At 44.4% G+C, this 23,302-nt stretch overlaps 6 protein-coding genes across 7 annotated transcripts; 4 read left to right on the top strand and 2 right to left on the bottom strand.

Annotated features, from left to right (window-relative positions):
- Positions 1-27: 27 nt before the first annotated feature.
- On the top strand, positions 28-4,504 carry BDCG_07075. 2 transcript variants are annotated; one of them, XM_045422841.1, is made up of 7 exons: positions 28-818; positions 904-1,017; positions 1,105-2,253; positions 2,306-2,932; positions 3,011-3,290; positions 3,349-3,439; positions 3,505-4,504. In XM_045422841.1, the coding sequence occupies exons 1-7, from the start codon at positions 720-722 to the stop codon at positions 3,719-3,721; spliced, it is 2,577 nt and encodes an 858-aa protein (XP_045281961.1). In that variant the 5' UTR covers positions 28-719; the 3' UTR covers positions 3,722-4,504. The 2 variants fall into 2 exon arrangements, with proteins under 2 accessions (XP_045281961.1, XP_045281962.1); XM_045422842.1 differs by having other exon boundaries at positions 1,111-2,253.
- On the bottom strand, positions 4,258-6,030 carry BDCG_07076 (uncharacterized protein). The gene is made up of 2 exons (XM_045422843.1): positions 5,289-6,030; positions 4,258-5,214 (listed from the first exon to the last, which is right to left on the bottom strand). Exons 1-2 carry the CDS (start codon positions 5,717-5,719, stop codon positions 4,704-4,706), a joined length of 942 nt encoding a protein of 313 aa, XP_045278391.1. The 5' UTR covers positions 5,720-6,030; the 3' UTR covers positions 4,258-4,703.
- Positions 6,031-6,087: 57 nt separating this feature from the next.
- BDCG_07077 (transcription initiation factor TFIIH subunit 2) lies at positions 6,088-8,450 on the bottom strand. Its single transcript, XM_045422844.1, has 3 exons — positions 8,004-8,450; positions 7,592-7,927; positions 6,088-7,499 (listed from the first exon to the last, which is right to left on the bottom strand). The coding sequence occupies exons 1-3, from the start codon at positions 8,330-8,332 to the stop codon at positions 6,587-6,589; spliced, it is 1,578 nt and encodes a 525-aa protein (XP_045278392.1). The 5' UTR covers positions 8,333-8,450; the 3' UTR covers positions 6,088-6,586.
- Positions 8,451-9,350: 900 nt separating this feature from the next.
- BDCG_07078 (glutamyl aminopeptidase) lies at positions 9,351-12,832 on the top strand (the record flags this gene model as incomplete). The annotated part of the gene is made up of 12 exons (XM_045422845.1): positions 9,351-9,385; positions 9,468-9,637; positions 9,730-10,151; positions 10,229-10,450; positions 10,590-10,707; positions 10,767-10,883; positions 10,946-10,971; positions 11,036-11,246; positions 11,312-11,382; positions 11,447-11,880; positions 11,958-12,170; positions 12,238-12,832. 12 exons carry the CDS (start codon positions 9,351-9,353, stop codon positions 12,830-12,832), a joined length of 2,634 nt encoding a protein of 877 aa, XP_045278393.1.
- A 1,928-nt stretch (positions 12,833-14,760) lies between these two features.
- On the top strand, positions 14,761-16,022 carry BDCG_07079 (GTP-binding protein ypt1; the record flags this gene model as incomplete). Its single annotated transcript, XM_045422846.1, has 5 exons — positions 14,761-14,831; positions 15,017-15,140; positions 15,347-15,394; positions 15,497-15,724; positions 15,828-16,022. 5 exons carry the CDS (start codon positions 14,761-14,763, stop codon positions 16,020-16,022), a joined length of 666 nt encoding a protein of 221 aa, XP_045278394.1.
- A 1,731-nt stretch (positions 16,023-17,753) lies between these two features.
- Positions 17,754-19,960, top strand: BDCG_07080 (peroxisomal membrane protein Pmp47). The gene is made up of 3 exons (XM_045422847.1): positions 17,754-18,443; positions 18,534-19,291; positions 19,390-19,960. Exons 1-3 carry the CDS (start codon positions 18,322-18,324, stop codon positions 19,500-19,502), a joined length of 993 nt encoding a protein of 330 aa, XP_045278395.1. The 5' UTR covers positions 17,754-18,321; the 3' UTR covers positions 19,503-19,960.
- The last annotated feature ends 3,342 nt before the right edge of the window (positions 19,961-23,302 follow it).

Raw genomic sequence — 23,302 nt, forward strand, 5'->3', positions numbered from 1 at the left:
CCTTTTCTCATCAACTTCTTTTTTTTCTTTCTTTCTTTCTTTCTTTCTTCATCATCTTCTTCTTCTCACCGTCGTAATCTACGCCTCTCTTTCCCTCAGTCTGTCGTTCTCTCTCTCAGTCTCTCTTTCTTTATTTAATCTTTCTATCATCTTCTTCAGTCTATTGCTCTTTCTCTTACTATTTTTGCTCCATCTCTTCGTCTATTTTCTCGCCATCGTTTGCCATTCTGTCTTGCTTCATCTTCTGCTTCGTCTTCGTGTTCTTCACAACCATCTTCTTCTACCATTTTCCCCATCTTCCCCATCTTCTTCAGCTTCTTCAGCTTCTTCCGTTCTGTCTGCTACGTCCTCAATACCACACGTGTTTGCTGCCCCTCTCAGGCTTCGATTTGACCCCCTGAAGAGACACAAGAAGAGACGCGTCAAGTTCATCTACTGATTCTCCCTACGCGTATTCTTTGTTTGTTTATTCCCTTTCGATTGCTCAAAAACAACCTATCATATCTTGCTTTGTTTGTGCTTCGCCTGCTCCCATATCAGATATATCTTTGTTATCTTATCTTCCAATTGGCTTGTCTTGTTGCTGAAAACTGTGGTGGTGTCTTACCCCCCTTAATTTACGTCAAATCTTGCTTCTCCTGTGCAAGACACCTCCTGCCCAAATCCCACAAACGCGACAACGTATAGAGGGATACAAAAAAGAGATTACTTCTGTCAAGATGTCATTCCCTGTTACTGGCTCTCCTGAAGCAGCGCGTAAAGCATCGATGCCGTTCCAGGGTTATGGTGACATTGGGAGTCATGGGCGTGTTAGCTCGGTGGGGACCTTCTTTTTTCCACATACGTGCCTCGATAACACATATTTTTCCTTGACGTTGAATACTAATACCTTCTTGTTTGTAGGGCTCGAAATGCACAACCTCTGGCGATGGCGGGCCCAACCCACTGGTTTCGTCAAAGCTGGGTAATATCCAGCCAATGGCCCTGAACAAGGATGAGGCCGGGCCTTCTAATAAGGTCAGATATAATATCTACAATATCTACACCGAGGCTCTCTTGCTCCCGACAATGATCTTGAAATATTTTAAATACTGATAATCATAGAAGCAGAAAGTGGAGCACGCAGGTTCTGCCCCTCGTACGGAGCTTCAACCATCTGCCATGGATCAGATCCTAGCAAAGTTGTCTCCAAAGGGAGGTGTTTCTGTGGAACAGCCATCCGTCAACGATGAGATTCTGGCCAAGCTGTCTGAGCACCAAACCATGTTGGAGAAACAGCAACAGATCCTTATTGACAAACACATGCGTTCTACATCCCAGAACGAGGGTGCAAACACCTCGACTCCTCACTTGAGTTCCGGTAATTCACCCAACTCAGGGGACAATACTTCGTCCAAGTCTAGCGGGGATAACGTGGATAAAGTGGATGCTATTGAAATGCTTCGTTTGAAACAAGAACTGGTTGCTGCCAATTCTCGTATAGCTCTTCAGGAACAAGAATTGGCTCAAACACGTGTAATCAAGCACACCCTGGACCAAGCTCTGGGTCCCCCCTCTGAGGCTGACTTTGGTGGCCGCGAGATCACTGAGCAGACTATAAGCAGTTTGCAAAATGCTTTCAATTCCTCTACGCGTCCCTTTAATCAGCGTCAGGAGACGTGGGTTACTCAAGACGACGCCCAGTCTGACATTTCGGATGCGCTGTCTGCTGGTGCTTATAACCGTGCTCGTGGCATCTGGAATAGTGGTCACCCTTCGTTCGTGATGAACGCTGCTGGTACCAAGGACACCCTTTATCGTGAGCATGCCACCTTGGGTAGCCCAACCATTACCCCGGACCCTGGTCGTAACTGGGCTGGTAGGCTGTCCCACCCGGGTTTTGGAGGGCATCATCCAGGTTATGCACCCAACCAGCGTGTTTTATCCGGTCCCGGGTCCCCCACCCTTGGGTTTGATGGCCGTTATACCGCCGAGCAAGCGCAGTATCTGCAAGGCCCTGGAAATCGGCACTCTTCGGCGAAGCTAAACCGTGGCGGGTCGTGCTTCCCACCACAAAACTCTCCCTGGGGAACCTTTTCTACAGTGGCCCCTGGTGGACCAACGACTCGAGCAGTAAGCAACCAGCACGCAGGGCCCTATCCCGGAATATTTCCTGGACCTGGTCAGTATCAGCCACGGCCCATTGGGACCCCCCTGTCTCCAACTGCAGCGGAGTTTACTGTTAATTCTGCTCCTGACACTTGGAGCACATCGGTGAGTAAGCTGTGAACGTTGTTTTATTTCAATTTTCTACTAACAATTTCAGTCTGCCTCTGGTGCGGTTCAAACCTATGTCTCGCCTCTTGAGCCGCTGAACTATCGTCGTCTACTTGACAAGAGCGTGTCCTGTGACTGGAAATACATTGTAGACAAAATTGTCTGCAGCAATGACCAGCAGGCGTCTATTTTCCTTCAGCAGAAGCTCAAGGTTGGAACGGCGGAGCAAAAGTATGAAATCATCGAAGCAATTGTTAACCAGGCATATCCATTGATGGTCAATCGTTTCGGAAACTTCCTTGTTCAGCGTTGTTTTGAACATGGTACCCCTGAACAGGTCATTGCCATCGCCAACGCTGTTCGTGGAAACACATTGAGCCTGAGTATGGATCCTTTTGGCTGTCACGTAATTCAAAAAGCGTTTGACTGTGTGCCGGAGGAGCACAAGGCAGTCATGGTTCATGAGCTACTACGTCGTATTCCGGAAACGGTCATTCATCGCTATGCTTGTCATGTCTGGCAGAAACTCTTCGAACTTCGTTGGAGCAACGAACCCCCTCAGATTATGACCAAGGTCAACGAAGCACTCCGTGGAATGTGGCACGAGGTTGCTCTCGGTGAGACCGGAAGCTTGGTCGTGCAGAATATCTTTGAAAACTGTGTGGAGGATGAAAAGGTGCAGTTCTTCCCTTTCCATTGGATTTTGTTAAAAATTGCTTTTTACATACTTTTTTTTTACTAACAAGCACCACAGCGTCAAGCGATTGAGGAAGTTCTTGCCAAAATTGATCTTCTCTCTCATGGTCAGTTTGGTAACTGGTGCATTCAGCACATTTGCGAACACGGTGCACCTCATGATAAAAGCCGTGCCATCGAGCATATCCTCCTTTGGGCCACTGACTACAGCATGGACCAGTTCGCCTCCAAGGTTGTCGAAAAATGTTTGAAGATTGGTGGCTCTGAATTTCTGGACCGTTACCTTACTCGCGTTTGTACCGGTCGTCCTGACCGCCCTCGTATGCCCCTTATCGACAGTAAGTTTTGATGGTACTTTTATGGTTGATTGATATGGAAAACTAATATTTTGCTTAGTTGCTGGAGATCAGTATGGCAATTACTTGATCCAGTGGATCCTTATGAATTCTGCTGCTCATCAGCGAGAAATTGTTGCTACCCATATCCGGTCCGTTCAATTTCCGTCTTTTTTTTTTTTTTTTTTTGTAAACTTGTCTAACTTCTTCTACACAGCAAACATATGGTTTCCTTGCGCGGTTCCAAGTTCGGCTCTCGCGTTGCAATGCTCTGCTGCAACCCCAGCCATGTTACTCGTCCAGGCCCAGGAGCAGGAGTCCAGGTTAACCGCTTCTCGAACCCCGGAGGAGAGGATCGCTTTTCTGGAAGCCAATCATCCGGACGGTTCAACCGCGGTGGCCAGTGGAGCGCCAACTACCCGCCATTTCGTTGACCATATCTAGACTATCATCACTAAAAGCCTTTGGTTTCCATGACATTACATCCAACATTTGATGCCCCGAACCCCGGGATGCTGGAGCAAGATCACATATCGGAATGCACATTTACAATTATCTTCATCACTCTAGGATTCTCGGATGCGTGGATTTTTCTGCTTGGTTCGAGCTTTTTTTAAAAAAGAAATCCTATCATCTGCTCTTGGCTTGTTGGAGCTGCTACTTACAACCAACAACCATTCTGATTCAAATTTCTCTTAGATCCTTCTTCCTTTCCTTTACGTTTTTTCCCCGGTTTTCTAAAACCCCAGAGCTACACCCATTTCATTCTTTTAATTTGTCATATTTTTTCAAAAATGATTTTATCCTAAGATAACTAATAGGCGTGGGTTTCCCCAGTGCTTTGGTTTAACAGAAAAAAGCAGGTTCGAGTTCACCTTTTCTCAGCTACCTACATGGGAAAGGTTTATTTGTTTGAATTTCGCTATCAGGTACAGCTTAGCTTTATATTATCCCTCCATGGCGCAGGTCTTCTTTGTGCTATTAATTGCCGCCAATATGTTTTGATTCTCGGGCTGGATGGACATTTGCAATTTTGAGACTGGAGGCAACCGCAAAGCTTGTCTAACGAAGGGCTGGCCGTTGGCATATAAAAAAAAAAAAAACCCTATTCTTTTTAATCACGGGATTAACAGTGTATTTTAACCACGATTCGGACAAGAATAGTTATCGTTTAATAACATAATTGCGGGGACAACATGATAATAAAATGACTGTGGTATCTAATATAATACGTGGTGTAGTTATGTATATCTATATATATATGAGTGTGTTTGTATCTGAGGGTGTTTGTATGTAAGTGGGTTCAATGTCTTGTTTATTAATTCCTACCCAGCTTTCGCCTCTTCATAGCTTTTACCATCTACTGAACCGCCATAACAGCGGAATCTCCCTCTCCACCCCCACAATTGTCAATCATCATTGAAGCTGCTGCTGCTGCTCTTCCACCTCGCCACCTTTATCCTCCTTCTCCTTCTCCTTCTCCTTACCCACTCCCGCACCATCCCCACCACCCTCAATACTAGTACTTCCACCATCAGCACCATCATCGGGGGCATCGGAGGCATTAGCAGCGGTAGCAACCTCCCACGGCTTCCGCCGCCGCGCAGCAACGCTCGGTTTATCTTTACCCGTCAGAACCGTGTCTGGGATCTCCTGGATGCCGGGGATTGGCTGGTTGGTTGTGATTAGGTTTACGATGTGTGCGAAGGGGGTTGGGTAGGTTGGTTCCCTGTGGGGCTGCGGGGGGGTGGCTGTTGTGGTTGTGGTTGAAGAAGGGGGTGGGGGAGGAGCGGAAGATGGAGGGAGAGATTGAGGCGGGAGTGAGGAGGAGGATGGGGGGTTCGGGTTGGGGTTGTTTTTTAGTTGTTGGAGGTAGGTTATGTAGCCCTTTGGTGTTAGGGGGGTTGTGGTTGTTGAGGGGAATTTCCTGGGGGTTTGGGGTGGGTTGTTAGCTTCTATATATGTATATATATATATGTATACATATATACAATAACTCACTTCGCAAAATAAAACATCTTCGCCTTCAGCAGTAACTCGCCGCCGAGCGCTGCGTACTCATCCCCATCCCCATCCCCGCCATCGCCATCGCCATCACCCGTACGAGTCCCCGTCACCTCATCCTCCGTCGCGGGCGTCCCCGCCGGTTTTCCCAGAATCACGCCGAGACCTAGTTTGAACTCCGCGTCTGTGGCGAACGGGTATGTGTGGAAGGCTTGATAGGGGGATGGGGATGCTGATGTGGTTTTGGTTGTGGTTGTAGAGGAGGGCGGGGGGGCCGTTGTGGTGGGGATGTTTTGTTCGGGAGATGGTAGTGGAGGTGATGTTGTTGTTATAGCGGGCCCGGAGGAGGAGGAGGAGGAGGAGGGTAGAGCAGCAGCAGCAGCAGGGGTAGGAGGAGGATCCTGGTTGGGAGGTGTTGTGGTGGACATTGCGGTGTCTGTGTCTGTGTCTGTGTCGCTGTCGCTGTCGCTGTCGCTGTCGCTGTCGCTGTCGGTATAGGGTGCGGAGGAGGCGTGCGGGAGCGGGGGATCGGGATAGGGGGGATTGCAAGTATTAGTATTATTATTATTATTATTATTATTATTATATGCCTTCTCTTATTTTTTCTCTCTTTGTTCTATTTCTTCTCCTTTTTCCACAGCAGGTTGAAGAAATCGGATAGTTAATTGAGGTGGTGATGAATGAATGGAATATGGAATTGATGGAATTGATACCGAGCCGATGGAAGAATGCGGGGAGCCAATACCGACTAACCGCCTTTTTATTCTGCCGCTGTTTTCTTTGACCCCTTTCCCCTTTTTTCTCGGAATGATATTGATTGATGAATGGTTGGTTGTGTTTTATTTCCAGTGAAACTGTCGTATTTCAACAATGAGATTTCATTTCTTTTCATTTCTGTATCTATTCCTCATCACTTATTGTTTTGCAAAAAAAAAATCTAAGCTCGTCCAGATCTCTACATTCCCGTTAACACCCACCCCCCCCCGGCTTCCTCTTTTTTCTAGAAGAAAAATGCTTGCTAAACCACTGTATCTGGAAATCCCTTCCAAGCTATATCATAGCAGTAAAAACTAAATGTAAATGAATAACGCCAGAACCATGCATGTATGTTGCATTGCGCCATGAGTACCTGGTACAGATAAAAATAAAAAAAAGGAAATTTAAAAACAGGAAAGGAGAATGGTAGGCGAAATGGCGGGTAAGGAAAATGGTAGGGAAATGACGGGAAATAAGAAACGCAACCGCCCCCTTATTGGTTTTCCCAGTTCCGTTCCATTTCAGCTCAAATGCCACCTCTACCCCGTATCCATCTCATCAGCCACACCATTCTCATTCCCGTTCCCATTCAACTGCTGCTGCTGCTGCTGCAGTTGCTGCACAACCCCACTCTGACACCCGGGACAATTATGCACAACCTCATGCGCAAACACATCGCAATCAATGCAAAAATGACACTCGCAAACGGGACACTCATAGCGCCCACTAACGCTAATCCCAGATGGCCCCTTGACCGTCTCCCCTTCCCCTTCCCCCTGCTCCTCTCCGGCCCCCTCTTGCTCCCCCCCGGAAAACTGCTTAGGCACCCGCGGAAACCCAACCGCACACGCAAAACAGCTGGCACTCCTTTTCCTCGCAGCGCGGCGCCAGGACACCTCGACCCAATTCATCAGCGGGAAGAGGTGATGGTAGGAGCGGGCGAGGTGGGTGGAGAGGATCAGGGTGAGGCCGCAGCAGGGGCAGGAGGTGGGGAGGGTGCAGACTTTTGCGCCGCAGCGGGAGCAGAGGTAGCCGGTGCGCGAGGGTTTGGAGTGGCAGGCGCATAGAGTTGGGGTGGTGGTTGGGCTGAGGGTTCGGGAGGGGAAGCCCATCATCAGGAGGGAGCTTGTTGTTGTTTGTGACGTTTTTGTTTCTTCTTTTGTTGTTGTTGGTGTGGGAGCGACGGTTGTGGCGGGTGGGGTTGTGACGTTCATGAATAGTTCGCGGAAATGCTGCTCATTGAGGGCGACGCCGTAGCCGCTGTCGTCGCCGTTGTTTGTGCGGGCGCAGATGTCGCGGCAGATAGCGACTTGGGCGGCGAGGCCGATGATGGAGACGCGGATTTTGTCGGCGACCAGGGTGTTTATGGTTTTGTGGATGTCACCTGGGTCGGAGGAGAGGAGGGCGCCGAAGATTATGAACACTTCGCGGGTGCCGTGTGTTGGTGTACGGCTCAACGGATAGAGAAGTATTAGCATTGGTTTCTTGTGCATCATTGGTGCTTTAAACGGAAGAAGAAACAAAAAAAAGGGAAAAAATCATACAAAAGCGCACCACGGGCCATCTCTAAGGTATTCTGCAGAGATGGCATGCCCTTGGGGTCCTTTGGGCGGAGGGACTGGATAGCTAGGATATGATCTGTGGGGTTCCCGCTCATATCGCTGATGCGCACGGCCAGACCGTCGCGCATGCCTAGCACGCCGAGCTGGGAGATGGGGTTCTGTTCGAAGAACTCGAGGACAAACTCCTGGGCGTAGCGGAGGGTTAGGAGATAGCGGGTTGGGCGGAGGTCCTTTTCGGCCATGGCAGAGGAGAGGTCGAGGACGAGGATGAGATGTCTAATGATGCCGCGTTGGAGGGGGGTGGTATCGCGGAGTAGTCTATCATCCGGGGAGAGGAATTTAGTAGTCCATATGGTGAGAATAGATATATCATGAAGTGTATGTTGATATATACCTCTTCCTCTTCCCGGCCTCCAGCAGACCCTCTACTGTCGCGCTGATGGTGCCATCCGCGCTTTCAACGAGCGACTCCCAGGTCCTGGACACCTCCCACTCGGCGCCTCCACGGCCCTTTTTCTTCTTCTTAGCATCTCGCGACGATTGCGCTGCTGCTGTTGCAGCTGCTGAGCTTCCTGCGGCCGCTCGACGGCGCCGGGGCCCGGAGGCGGAGGAGGCAGCGGGACCGGAGTCTATGTCATCGTCAACATCGTCGTCGTCTTCTAAGATCTCGTCCAGATCGTGATCTGAGGCGTGGGCGATGTATTCATCGTCTGAATCGGACATGCTCGTGAGGGTATAGATATAGAGTAAGTGGTGGTTACTCTGTGGAGTGAGTAGTATGGATGGTTGGAATAATAATAAATAGGTGAGGGAGGAGTGGAGGAGAAAGAAGAGCTCCCGAGCTTGCAACTAGTTAACTTATTTCCCGCCCACGAATGGAAGCCAACAACAACAACGATCAACAGCCAATTAACTATTCATTTTATTCTTTATTTCCCCAGTTCCAACTAAACTAACTAGTTAACGGTTAGTTTAGTTGTTTTAGTTTAGTTAATTTGGTTTTTTAGTTGATTGGCTAGAACTAAACTAAAATTCCAAGCTATTTAAGTAAGATCCGGTGATAAAGGGAGAGAGAACAACAAGTCAGTTCTTTCAGAAGGAAAATATCCATCCAAGGTCGAGCAGTCACTCATTATTCAATTATTGGCATTGTGTAGCCAGTTCCATATGCATAGCTCTTCCACATACACACAGAGAACTAGCCGATAAATATAAGCGTATATAGAGATGTTTGCCCTCAGCTCACGGGCAAGCAGAAGCATACCTAGGTACGCAGTAAGCAGCAGCAGCAGCAGCAGCAGCAGCAGCAGCAGCAGCAGAAGCAGAAGCAGAAACAGCGGCCACATCGCCAACAGGCCCATGCCGGCTATTCGAGGCTTGATGCGTGCCGGCAATAGCAGCAGGTACATGTACAGCAGCACCAGTAGCGGTTATAGGAGCCCTTGTACCGGTACATCCACCAAGGCTACTTCTGCTACTACTGCGGCGGTATTTTCCCCACGTCATGGTTCCTCCGCCTGCCGTCTGCTGCCCCGCTCCCCGCTCTCCTCCCCCTCCCCTGCCCCGCCATCTGCTGCTACTACCACTACTACTACTACAACAACAACTACAAGAAGAAGATCATTCTCTTCTCCTTCTTCATCATCCTCTTCCTCCTCTCCTCTGCTGACAACCCGCCGTATCCCCCCATCTGTTGCTTCTTGCTGTCTACCGTCGTCACTGTTCCGCAGAATTCCGCAACATGAACCCCAGCGATAGAGAAACACTGCCCGATGTGTATGTCCATTGATCGATTGATCGATTGATCGATTGTCTCTTGTCTATGTTATTATCCCCCATTACTAACTCAATATTCCAGGGCAAAACCAACCCACTACGACCTGTCCCTCTTCAACCTCAAGCTCGGTTCCTCCTGGGCCTACAATGGCAAGGTCAAGATAGACACCCAGGTCTACCGCCCAACCAACGAGCTCGTGCTCAATGTCAAAGAGCTCACCGTTGACGATGCTGAGATATCTTCTTCCGCCGGTATGTCTTCCATCCAGCCCCCTAGATACTCTCGATACTCCCTTGTTCCATTGATTTACTATTCTTAATCCCGTATTGACTTTGCATTACAGGAAATCCCCTCAAGGCATCCGATATCTCATACGACAAGGTCTCCGAGCGTGTCATTCTCAAATTCCCTTCAGAAATCCAACCTGGCCCTTGCCTTCTCACTGTCGATTTCACTGGCACCATCAATAACCATATGGCCGGCTTCTACCGGTCCAAGTACAAGCCTATCGGGACTCCCAATTCCGGCACCCCCAAGGATGCAGACCACCACTACATGTTGAGCACCCAATTCGAAGCCTGCGATGCGAGACAGGCTTTCCCTTGTTTTGACGAGCCAAATTTGAAGGCTACCTTTGACTTTGAGATCGAGACTCCCAAGGATCTGGTCACCTTGAGCAATATGCCTGTGAAATCAACCCGCGATGGTTCCTCCCCGAACTTGCACTTCGTCAAGTTCGACCGCACCCCGATTATGAGCACCTATGTTAGTTCAATATAAAAATCCATATTGTGATCCATCGTCACAGTTCTGCTAATTACTTATCTACCGTTGATCTATAGCTGCTCGCATGGGCTGTGGGTGACTTTGAATACGTCGAGGCGAAGACGGAACGCAAATACAACGGTGCCAGCATCCCCGTTCGTGTATATACCACTAGAGGTCTGAAGGAGCAGGCTCGATTTGCCGCTGACTACGCCCACCGCACCATTGACTATTTCTCCGAAATCTTCGATATCGATTATCCACTGCCCAAGGCCGACTTACTTGCCGTCCATGAGTTCGTGAGTCTCCGCAATTTTCTTTGGATTTTTCTTTTTCTTTTTTTTCTTTTCTTCTTTTTTTTTTCTTTTTTCTTTTTTTCTTTCTTTTTTTTTTTAAAAAAAAAAAAAAAAAATGCTTATGTATAGAATTCTCGTATAGGCCATGGGAGCTATGGAGAACTGGGGTCTTGTGACATACAGAACTACCGCTGTGCTCTTCGAAGAGGGCAAATCGGATAATAAATATAGGAACCGTGTCGCTTATGTTATTGCCCACGGTATGAATAGAACACTCATCCTGTTGGCATTTATTTTGTTGAACTAACCCATTGTCTAGAACTCGCTCATCAATGGTTCGGAAACCTTGTCACCATGGACTGGTGGAACGAGCTCTGGCTGAATGAAGGCTTCGCTACATGGGTTGGCTGGCTGGCTATTGATCACTTCCATCCCGGTAGGCAAATATAACCCTCTTTCCCCTTTTTAAAAATGGGTACATACTAACAAATTGGTTAGAACGGAATATTTGGTCCCAGTTTGTGGTACGGAATGCCAGAGGTACCTTGTAATATGTGACTTCCAGTTTGTTTGTTAACGACTTCATAGGCTGAGGGACTCCAATCAGCGTTCCAACTCGACTCGCTCCGGGCATCGCATCCAATTGAAGTCCCCGTGAAGAACGCTCTTGAAGTCGACCAGATATTCGACCATATCAGTTACCTCAAGGGTAGCTCCGTCATTCGAATGTTGAGCAGTCACCTCGGGCAAGAGACTTTCTTGCGCGGAGTGTCTGACTATTTGAAAGCTCATGCATATGGTATTACCCATCTGTTATACTCCCGATTGAGTGGGATCATGGTAGCTAACATTCAAATCCACCAGGAAACGCCACCACCAACGACCTTTGGTCAGCCCTAAGCAAGGCTTCTAACCAGGACGTGACCGCATTTATGGTTTGTAGCCCTACTTTCCTGTCGTATCTGAAGTTGTTTTGGCTAATATGTACATAACAAATAGGACCCATGGATTCGCAAGATCGGCTTCCCCTTAGTCTCTATTAAAGAAGAGACTAACCAGCTCAGTGTCTCTCAGAAACGTTTCCTTGCATCTGGAGATGTGAAACCCGAGGAAGATGAGACCATCTGGTGGATTCCTCTGGGCATCAAGTCTGGGGCGACTATTCAAGAGCATAAGGGTCTCACGACAAAGTCTGATGTTATTCAAGGCATCGACAGCAGCTTCTACAAGATCAACAAGGATCAATGCGGCTTCTACCGAACAAACTACCCTGCTGACAGACTTGCGAAGTTAGGTAAATCGCAGTATCGCTTGAGCACGGAAGATAAAATCGGTCTGATTGGAGACGCTGCGGCATTGGCCATATCTGGCGAGGGAAATACCCCTGCCCTCCTGGCACTTATTGAGGGTTTCCAGAATGAGCCGAATTACCTGTAAGATTATTCAAATTCCAGCATCAAAAACTCTGTGTCTACTACAGCCCTAACCTTTTGCTTTTTGTTGTTGGTAGTGTCTGGTCTCAAATCGCCTCGTCTCTAGGCAACCTGCGCTCAGTGTTCTCGACAAATGAAGCTGCTGCTGCGGGCTTGAAGAACTACGTGAGGGAACTCGTTACACCTGCTGTGGAAAAGATTGGATGGGAATTCAAACCCGAAGACGACTACCTCACCATCCAGCTCCGGCATTTGCTCATTTCGATGGCAGGTAATTCCGGTCATGAAGGGTGAGTACATTTTACGTGGACCCTATAATCTACATTTTTTTTTTCAATTTACTAAATCGGCCATTAGGACCCTTGCCGAAGCCAGAAGACGCTTTGACCTGTGGGCATCCGGAGAGGATAAGGCAGCCATCCACCCTTCGCTCCGGTCCGCCGTGTTCGGCATGACCGTCGCGGAAGGCGGCCAAAAGGAGTACGACCAGGTGATGGAGGAGTACCTCCGCACCGACTCCATTGACGGCAAGGAAATCTGCCTCCTTTCCCTCGGCCGCACGAGGAACCCAGATCTGATCAAGAGCTACGGCAACTTCATCTTCTCGCCCAACGTGGCCATCCAAGACCTGCACACGGGTGCCAGTGCCCTGGCAGCCAACTCCAAAGCGCGCCTTACCTTCTGGAACTTCGTCAAGGAGAACTGGACGATGATCGAGGGGCGGCTGACGAATAACAAGGTCGTGTTTGATCGGTTCTTGCGGATGGGGCTGTCGAAGTTTGCGGAGCATGCGGTGGAGATGGATATTGCGAAGTTCTTTGCAGATAAGGATCAGAGCGGGATTGACCGGGGCCTAGTTATTATTGCGGATACGGTGAGGACGAATGCGAATTATAAGGAGAGGGAGGAGGGGGTTGTTGTGGAGTGGTTGAAGGCGAATGGGTATGCGTAGAGTAACTTCTCAACTTAAGAGTATTTTTTTCTTACAGGGGTAGGAATCAGGTACTATATTGTTGTCATCGTTTGTATGATCATGGGTTTGTTATAGGAATAGGAATGGGAATAGTCATATTGATGGTCAGGTGAAAGGATCAATGATGGCCACGAGAAGAGTCAGTCCTTGGAGACAGATGACATTTGCTGGATATAACTGAAACTGCAATATTTTACTCTATATTCTGAGACGGTAAGGTACAGATGAACTCCGACATAGGGAAATGAGCTTTTCCCATCGCTGTATATCCTATCCACCATCTTTATACTGTACATAGTGACTTCAGCAGCCCATCCTGGATCTCATCCATTCAGCTGGACTCCATGTCACGTGTTAGCAGACAAATCACATGAGCATCCGCGCTAAACTTGAAATGGCGCATGGAAACTTCCACGAGGCCCGGCTGCAAGAGGAGGTAGTGCTAGGAGGGGAGAGAGGGAGGGAGAGAGAGAGAGAGACAAATACTCCGTACTCGCCTTGGAGTATAATAGAAGGGGGAGAGAGGAGGGTGTAATTTGTTAATTATTTATATTTGAGCTTGGTAAGGCGTGGGTGGGTGGTTTATGGGAGGCATAGAATCGAATCAACTAGTAGCGGAGAGAGGGTGACGCACAACATACATACCATACGCTATATATATATCGCCTCAACACACAGGTAGTTTAATAGAAATTGTCGCATGGTTATCTGCCACGGGGTATAAATTATTTTCTTGCCTGAATGATACCAAGTCTACCTTACCTTCGTCCTGCTGTTAAATAACTAATAATAAAGCTGCAGAGGTAGTAAGTTTCATATCATAAGTGGTGAGTTTTCCTCCTAGCGGACAGACAGAGAGCAGCCAACCAACCAACCAACCAGCCAAACCCCCAGCCCAGCAGCCCAAGAACAACGTCGAAACATCGACAACCACCACCACAACCACCGTTGCTTAAACATCACAACCTATTTATTTACCTTACTTACCACCACTAACAACAACAACATCTACAAATCTATTTGAAAAATTCCCCCTTCCCTCTTCTCTTCATCCACATCGAAAACCCTCCACGCCGGCAAAACAAATTCCTACGTTACATATCCATCCATCTATCTCTGCTTCCTTCCGTCCCCGTCTCCTCTCTCTCTCTCCCTTGATCGTCTATCCCATTCCCACTCCCATTCCCATCATCAGCCAACAAGCCAGCCATCATGAATCCTGAGTGGTAAGTTTCTTTTTCTTTCCCCCCTTCCTTGCTCTCGACTTTTCTCTCCCCCCGTCTCCCTCGTCCCTTCGCCGTCCGTTCGTCAGCTTTTGCTTGCCCTGCTTGGCTGCAGGTTACATACAGGGCTGCGTCGGACTGGGCATTCCGATGTTGATGTCGTGGCGATGGCTCGCGGATCTAGACATGGACATGGATATGGATATGGATATGGATAAACCAGGACGAGTATCGGTGTCAACGCCTGCTGCTGCTGTTGGATGTTTTATTTATCCTGCTGCAGTTCAGCTCAGCTCAAGCTCAGCTCAGCTCAGGTCCCAGCCAACCAACCAAACTGTGTCCATGTCCATCCGCCCAGCTGCGGTCTAGTGATACTTGGAGAAAGAAAGAAAGAAAGACAGAGAGGAAAATAAAAAGAGAGGAAGAACGGAACGGAGGAACAACGTTGTCTTTTCTTTTTCTTATTCTTTTACATTTCTTGCTAACTTTAGATGTGCGTGCGGTGCAGAGTTATCCCCTTCTTTTTCCTCAAATCATCAGCTTCCGTCCCCTTTTTTCGCTCCCTTATGTCCGCTGCCTCTCTATTATCTCTGTTTCGTCGAGAGCTCCCCCCCGTCCCTCCCCGACTATATAGTGATATAGGCTCTGGTTGTGACCTGGTCTTCCTCCTTCCTCTGCTCTGCAATGGCCCCCCGTCGATATGCTGCAACCAGTCCTGTCCAGTCCGATGCAGCCCGGGTCAAGGTAGGGCAGGGGTAGGGTAAGGCTGGGTAGAGGTACCCGATCCATCGATGGACTTGTCGTGTTTCAAGGCCTTTTGAACTTTGCGCTACGGGATGATGGGCGATGGGACCAGAGAACCTATATACACACAAATTTTAACAAAAAACCCCACCGAGAAATCAAAATACATTACTAAAACAGATGCAAACCACAATAGATACGACTACCTCTTCAAGCTGCTCCTCATCGGCGACTCCGGTGTGGGCAAATCGTGTCTGCTCCTGCGGTTTGCCGATGATACGTATACCGAGAGTTATATTTCGACCATTGGTGTGGATTTTGTGAGTACTTTTCATCGTGCTTTTTTTTTTTTTTGATATATCTTGGGATCCGGGTGATTTGGCGAGTTGGCTATATATGATCATAAGGACCTGCAATGGTCTGCTCTCGGATAAGAAAAATCAGGATGAAATGATTTTGGAGTTTTTGGCGACGTCATACAAAGTACTGAATGCTGATCTTGTTGTCTATTTTTTTCTCTCCTCAGAAAATCCGAACTATCGAGCTGGATGGCAAGACCGTCAAACTTCAAATCGTATGCATTACCAATTCCCCTTGTCCCTTTTCCTCTCCCTCCCCTCCTCATGATCCAACATTTGACTAAACCCTATCTCTTTTCCGCTTTGTCGCTCTGCAGTGGGATACAGCCGGTCAGGAACGTTTCCGGACCATCACATCTTCCTACTACCGCGGCGCACATGGTATCTGCGTAGTCTACGACGTGACAGACATGGACTCCTTCAACAACGTCAAACAATGGCTACAGGAGATTGACCGCTACGCGACCGAGGGCGTGAATAAGTTGCTTGTGGGCAATAAGAGTGATATGGAGGATAAGAAGGCGGTTGAGTATACTGTTGCTAAGGTGGGTTCCCTCCCTCGGGGGCTTCTCCAGATATTAGCTAGGTATTCATTCCATGTACATATTTTGCTAACGTCGTTTTACTTCCCGCTTCAAAAACGAATAGGAATTCGCCGATAGCCTTGGAATCCCCTTCCTCGAGACATCTGCCAAGAGCGCATCGAATGTCGAGCAAGCTTTCTTGACCATGGCTAGACAGATCAAAGAGCGGATGGGCACGGCGACTGTCAATAACAAGCCTACTGTGCAGGTTGGACAGGGACAGGGCGTGCAGTCCGGGTCTGCGGGTGGATGCTGTTAAAAAAGAGATATGTCCTAGCTGGTGTTGGTATTGGTGTTGGGTAGTCGGTGTTGTGTGCAGGCGGGTGACGGTGTCCACTGCGTGATATCGGTAATGCGGTGATGGGATATATACGGGATGAAATGATTGTGATATGCTGTCCTATGCTATGCTCTGCTACGTCTTTTTTTTTTTTTTTTTTTTTTTTTTTTTTTTTTTTTTTTTTTTTTTTTTTTTTTTTTTTTTTTTTTCTTGCCTTGCCTTGCATTGTCATTTCATATCACATATCATTCCCCCATGGCGTGAGATGGGAACAGGAACTGGACCTGTACCTGGATCCGGAAGCCTTCTGGTCCATGGAGGAAAGAAGAAAGAACTAAAAGCAAAAACGGCACCTTTTCGCTGGTCTTGTTGCCAACATATAAACTCAGGGATTCGAGGAGGTTTGGCTTTTGTCGTTTGTTTTTTAAATGGGATTAGGGGAGCTTTTGATCATAGGGTCAACGGGGCAAGCTGGCTTTTTTTCTTTCTTTCTCTCTTGGTCTTCCTTCCCTCTGTTGGCTTATTTCTCCGCCCAGGGTTCCTCGATGTCGAACATGTCCACACCGAACCACCATCACCTGCCCTCCGCCCGCTTTCCCTGTGCCCATTTTACTTCCTGCCTTCGCCTCTTCATGAGATAAACGATGCACGCCATCCATGCCCACAATCACATCCCTTGCATTGGCCCAACAACTTGGCTTTTTTTCTCTTTCTGTTCCGTGTTGCAAGGATTGGAGGCCCCGAATGCTCCATCGTCTGCCTATCTCTACTTGAATTTCACTTACCCCTGCTCTCGTTCTTGCTTTGTGTCTTTGTCTATTTTATTGCTCTACTTTTTAGTTTTTCATGTTATCCAACTGAAATCTCCTTTTTTTTTTTTGCCAAATCCTGTTTGTTGCGCCTCTTCTTGTTCTTGTCGCTGTTACTACTTAGTTGGTATTTTTCTTCTTTTTTTCCTAGCTCCTTTTCACCCGTGGAATTTCCTCTTCCTCTTCCCCATCCCCCTCACCCCCCCCCCCCCCTTCCCTTTATTTATTTTTCAAAGGCTACGTTATGATATATTTACTATTGATGTTCATTAGAATGTTTATTTTATTTTCACCTTATTTGATATTATGCTGCTTTCTTCTTTGCCATTGTAACCTTCTTCAGCCGGGCATCAAATGTGTCTAAAGCTAAACGTTGTGATTGTGTGAATTTTTTTTCTTCTTTTCCACTCTTTTGATTTGGCTGGAGTGTGTGTGTTTTGGCATCTTCATCGCCCGCGTTTGAAGAGAGAGATTGTGCCGATATAATCTTCAAGTAATCTCTCCTTCTACATTACCTCTCCTGTCCTGTCTGTCACCTTATTCACCCGTGGACAGGAAAAGACGACTCCTCCTACATTTAGTAATTTTTAATGGTTCATCTTGATATTTATGAGCTAGAGGCGGGCGGGTAGTGGGTAGTGGGTAGTGGGTAGTGGAGTGGTTCTGTTTTCAATTCTCCTCTCTCCTTTTTTTATTAGTTTGATCAATCAACATAAGAGAAAATGAAAGATTTACCACATGATATTCAGTATCTCTGAGCTTTGTAATTTCTTTCTGTTCATTTGAAAATGTCCTTGTGAATCTTCTTGTTGTTCACTTATTTTTGCGATCACATGCGATTGTTATCAAACTTTCTACCACGTCATAAAATAACATTCGCTCTGGCTTTTCTTCCCATATCATTCATACGGAGTAACTTACATAGTTACCCTTGCTCTCCGTTTTATTTTCATATCTGGCGATTTTTACGAGAAGAGCGACTTCCGAATTCTTGACCGTTGAAATAAATTTAACCTGAATGGATATTTCCTCTGTGTATATAAAGTAACTCCGTAAATTATCAGTGGCTAGAAGTTCTGATGATTCCCAGCCGAGGCACAGTTTTTCCGCTGCCCGGCAAACCGTCGTCATTCTGCGGTTAACTTATATAACAGATCTCACAGTTAGTTAACTATATGGGGCCATTCATTCTCGTCCCTTGGAATTATAAGGAATTATAAGTAAGGGAGTAATTAAAGAAGAAAAATATCGGATTGGTAAAAAAGAAAAAGTGCACTAACCATTTAAATATCTATCCACATGCTCGCATTCTATTCTCTTCTTGTACTATTTAACTACTTCTTCCACTCTTTAATTTCCTCGCCTTATCCCCCCCCTTGCCAACGACGGCGAGACCTCAGCATATATATAATTCGCCCACAAATCTAAACTCCCCCTGAAATTATAATATACGTGGAAAGCCTGCAAACATGTCCCAGCCGGTACCCAGAGAGCAGCAAAAGGCAGTTGTTGCCGCCGCCGCGCAACAGAGTGATAACATCGCCCATGCCCTCGCAGGCGCCGGAGGTGGCATCCTCTCCATGATCTTAACGTGAGTGCTCTCCTATATATCCATGTACCAACTTAAACCGAAAAAAGAAATATCTACTTACACAAGATAACACCCCCCCCCGAATTACAGCTACCCTCTAATTACACTCTCCACCCGCGCCCAAGTAGAATCCAAGCGCGCCCAATCCTCCGCCCTCGATGCCATCCGCCACATAATCGCCCGCGAGGGCATCCGCGGCCTCTACGCTGGCCTTGAATCCGCCCTCTTCGGCATCTCCGTCACCAACTTCGTCTACTACTACTGGTACGAGTGGACCCGCTCCGCCTTCGAGAAAGCCGCCGTCAAAGCCGGCCGGGCGTCCAAGAAACTCACCACGGCCGAGTCCATGATCGCCGGCGCCATCGCGGGCAGCGCGACCGTGCTGCTCACCAACCCGATCTGGGTGGTGAACACGCGGATGACGGCGCGCAAGTCCTCGGAGGACAAGGACGGGCTCCCCGGCGGCGGTGCTACGGCGGGCGAGGCGAAGCCCAAGTCCAAGTCGACGCTGGCGACGCTGATGGAGCTGCTGCGCAAGGAAGGGCCGGCGGCGCTCTTCGCTGGCGTCCTGCCCGCGCTGATCCTGGTCATCAACCCGATTCTGCAATATACGTTCTTCGAGCAGTTGAAGAATGCGCTTGAGCGGCGCCGCCGCATCACGCCTACCGACGCCTTCTATCTAGGGGCCCTGGGCAAGTTGCTGGCGACCACCATTACGTACCCGTACATCACGGTCAAGAGCCGGATGCATGTTGCCGTGAAGGAGGAGAAGTCGGGCCAGAAGGCGAGCTTGAATGAGAGTATGATGCGCATTGTACGGGAGGAGGGCTGGGGTGGGCTGTATAGGGGTATGTGGATTTTATATATCTCTTCAATTTTGGTTCAAACTTTTTTTTTTTTCCTTTTTGGAAAAATTGCTCTGGTAACTGAACTGACATCTTCTCAGGCATTGGACCCAAGGTCAGCCAGAGCGTGCTCACCGCCGCGTTCCTGTTTGCATTTAAGGATGTTCTGTACGATAGTATGGTCTCCCTCCGCCGACGGAGCTTGCGCAAATGATTCAGGTAACAGATATTGGATCTCCAGGACGGGAAAATCCGTATCACTTCAGAAAGCAATGAGGCATACTTGCTTTAAGGTAACTAACTGACTAGGCATATATGCCAGTGATGGTCGCTGGCTTTTTATTTTTGTTCCGTGCATGCACTATAAAACAGCATAATCTTCTTACATTTCCCATTCCCACCTGCTTCTACATGTATTTATATGTGGGATATAAAATCGATCTACACAATTTGGATTGCAGTCGAAATTATCTATGAGAAGTTTGAGTTGGATATTTATCTCATTTGTCCTTTTTCTTTTTTTACTATTAATCTTTCTTTTCTCTTTCATGTATATAACTAGGCGTGTTCAATGAGGTTGTTATAAAATGAGATCATTTCAGTTTTCTAGACAGAATGATGTGAGGAAGATTGAATATATATATACATATATTTGTCACTAAATATGCCAACTTAACTACTATTTCTTCATCAGTTGGGCGGACGTGCCCCCTCTGAAAATTAGTAGCAAATAGACTAACCGTGTGACCGTGTCTGAGACCAGGACCAGAATATTTGATAGTCTCATTACCAATTTGATTGATCCCATTACACAGTATTAAGATCAGATAGTAGTCTCATACTGTCTCAGTGAGACTTACTATCTACTCTTGTCACATTTTCAATAAGATCATGATTTTCACTTCTCAATTTAAATTCATTTTATTACTTTAAATGACTTTAAATCTTATTTAAGTGTTATCAAATATTGTTACTTTTTAAAAAATTAAAAATAGTTTAAAAAAACTGTAAAATCTCTAAAAAATAGTAACTTTATATTAAGAATAAGACTAAATGAGATTAAATAAGATCACTTTCTTAATTTTTCTAAGTTATAGTTCTATTTTAAGATCTGATTAATAGTTACTTTACATGTTTTTTTAATAATTAGTCTTAGTGAGATTCATATTAAGAAATATATAAGATGAGATTAAATGAGATTAAATATGAAATTTATAATTTCATTAGCCAGTTTAGATATAATGTTAAATCTTAGATTAAATTAATATCTTAATCTTTTTCTTTTATAAATTACTACTCTTAATTTTATCTCAGATTTTTCAGGAAAAAAGCAGTAATAACTTGAATGAGAGATAATGTACTTCTGCTCAGTATTAAAATTTAATTCTTAAATAAGTATAAAATTAACTTTTTATTTATATGTAATTTAAAGATAAGAATAAATACAATTTGAATTTTTATTCATACTGTTTTAAATAAATATAATTTTTAAAGAGTTTTTAAACTTTTTTTATTATTTTTATTGTATATTTATACTAAAAGAAGATAGAGATTAAATAAAATTCAATCACTATTATCAGATAGTAGATTATAACTATTTTTAAAGATAGAAACTTTAACTACTTTCATTCTTTCTAATTTATCAGTGAAATTATTTCTCAATTCTCTTGTCAAGCTCCCGGCCGCGTCAAGGCCCCGTTGCGGTTTCACACAGCTTATCACTTTCATGCAGATAATTTCATTTCATCTGAACCAGTTTTCAACCACTCTATAACATCATTCAGATATATTATAGAAAGATTCAATTAATAAATATAAGAATCTCACTTCTATATAAGATCAGCAGATTACTTTTTCTTGATAATAAGACACTGCTGAGATATCACTCTGACTATTCTCACTCATGAAATGAGAGAAGATATTCACTTATTATCTATATAGAATAGCTAGATACTGACTCTTTATAAAAGAAGTCAGTGATTTATTTTTCTTCTACTGAAATATATATAAGAGTTACTGTATATCTTATACAATTTTCTTAGTATACTAAGTATTATATCTGTGATATTCTCACAATAACTCTGTAGTCTATAAGCTCACTATTTAAGAAAGATAGTTAAGCTTATTTATATAGCTTCTTAAATAATTACTTCTATATAATACTACTAACTAGTCACTGCTTCAGTTTTATTATATTACAATTCAAATCACTTAATCTGATTATACATTTGAATTAGTTGAGCTCTAACAGATTAATATAATCTTATATACTTATACTGAGACTGATCTGATCTCATTCTCTGAGATAAATACTACATCATTCTCTAGAGTGTGTACATCTCTATCTTAGCAGAAATCTGAGATTTCTGAACTCACTGTATATTTTAGTATAAGCTCTTTAATTACTCTGTTATCACTGCAGTCTCTACACATCTACATCTATTATAAAGATAGAGAGATTAAGATCAGAGATTCTCTGAGATATAAGAAAAACATCTTATCTGAATTTCACAGCTTTATTCATATTCTTAAATGAAAATTCTGTCTTAATCTGAGTCAGTATAATACTTATAAGATATAAGTAATATACACTGTTAATCTTCTTGAAGACATCTCTGCAACTACTTGAGTTATTAAGAAGAGAGAGCTTGAGTATATCAATACTATTATAACTTAGAAAGAATTCAAGAACTTTCTACTAAATTAAATCAAAGACTATTATAACTACAGCTTCACAGCAGCACAGTAATTTAACTCATTATATTAATAAGATAATAAGAATTCTTTCAATTTCAATGTAAGATTTGAAGAATATTAAGAGAAATTAACTGATAATTTGAATCAATTAAAAACACAGCTTTATCTCACAAAGCTGACTTATAAGATACAGATAATAATATTATAATATCAGAGTTTATTAATTAATCACACTGAGCTTGTTAATCTAACTTCTCAGATCTATTTAAATAATCAATTCTCTGAGAAAAAGATTAATAAGATCTCTTTTAAGTAATTAATAATAGAATTTAAACAGCACTGTGACAGCTTCAGTGTAGAGAAAATAAAGAAGAATTTTAAGTATTCTAATTCTTCACTCACTGTAAAGAAATATTAAAAAAGATTTAATAAAGATCTCTATTTTAACTGCAGAGCTGATAAACACTATATCAGTAATTGTAAGAAGCTGAAGAAGAGAAGAAACTAAAAAGATATTTTCTTAAAGTTAACTTCTCTTCTAACAAATGTATTCATGAAAGATAATGAAGAGAAAGAAATAAAGAATTAATAATTCTCATATCTCTGAGTTTATATTATAATCATAATATATACTCTGAATAAGAAGATACTAGTAAGATATTTACTCAACTCTGAAGTAGATACTAACTTCATATTCTATTTCTTTTCTTTGATAAAGAATTGAAAGAAGATAGATCTGTCAGATTATATAAAATTTACTAATAAAATAAAATATCACTGTTTTAACATAATTTAAGCAAAGTATATAATCACAGACTCAGAAGAAATCTTCAAGAAAAGTAGTCTACTTCTTTATATAGTTAATATTATAGATAAGAATATCATTCTAGATCTTTTATAATTGAGAGAAAACAATTCTCTTATTAACTGAGTTACTCAGATATGACAGTATCATCTTACTGATGAAGAGATAGTGATAGAGAAATCTGAAGAGTTTCATCAGAAGAATCTTGAGAAAAAGATTGAGTTAATATACTATATAGCAGATGATTGAGACTTGAAGATAGATGAAAAAGTCATCACTCTTACTACAAGATTGACAGCAGTATTTATTATTAAAGATGAATATATACAACATTTCTTTACAGATTTTAAAAATGTCTTTTCAGAAAGAGAAGCAGCAAAGTTTCCTGATATCAAGATATAATATAAGATTTATCTTAAAGACAGTGTAACAGTGCTATACAGATCTCTTTAAAACTTATCTATAAAGAAATTAAATATTCTGTATAAATATCTTAAAGAAGCATAATCAAA

The sequence above is a fragment of the Blastomyces dermatitidis genome, assembly GCF_000003525.1.
Source record: "Blastomyces dermatitidis ER-3 genomic scaffold supercont1.8, whole genome shotgun sequence".
NCBI lineage: Eukaryota > Fungi > Ascomycota > Eurotiomycetes > Onygenales > Ajellomycetaceae > Blastomyces > Blastomyces dermatitidis.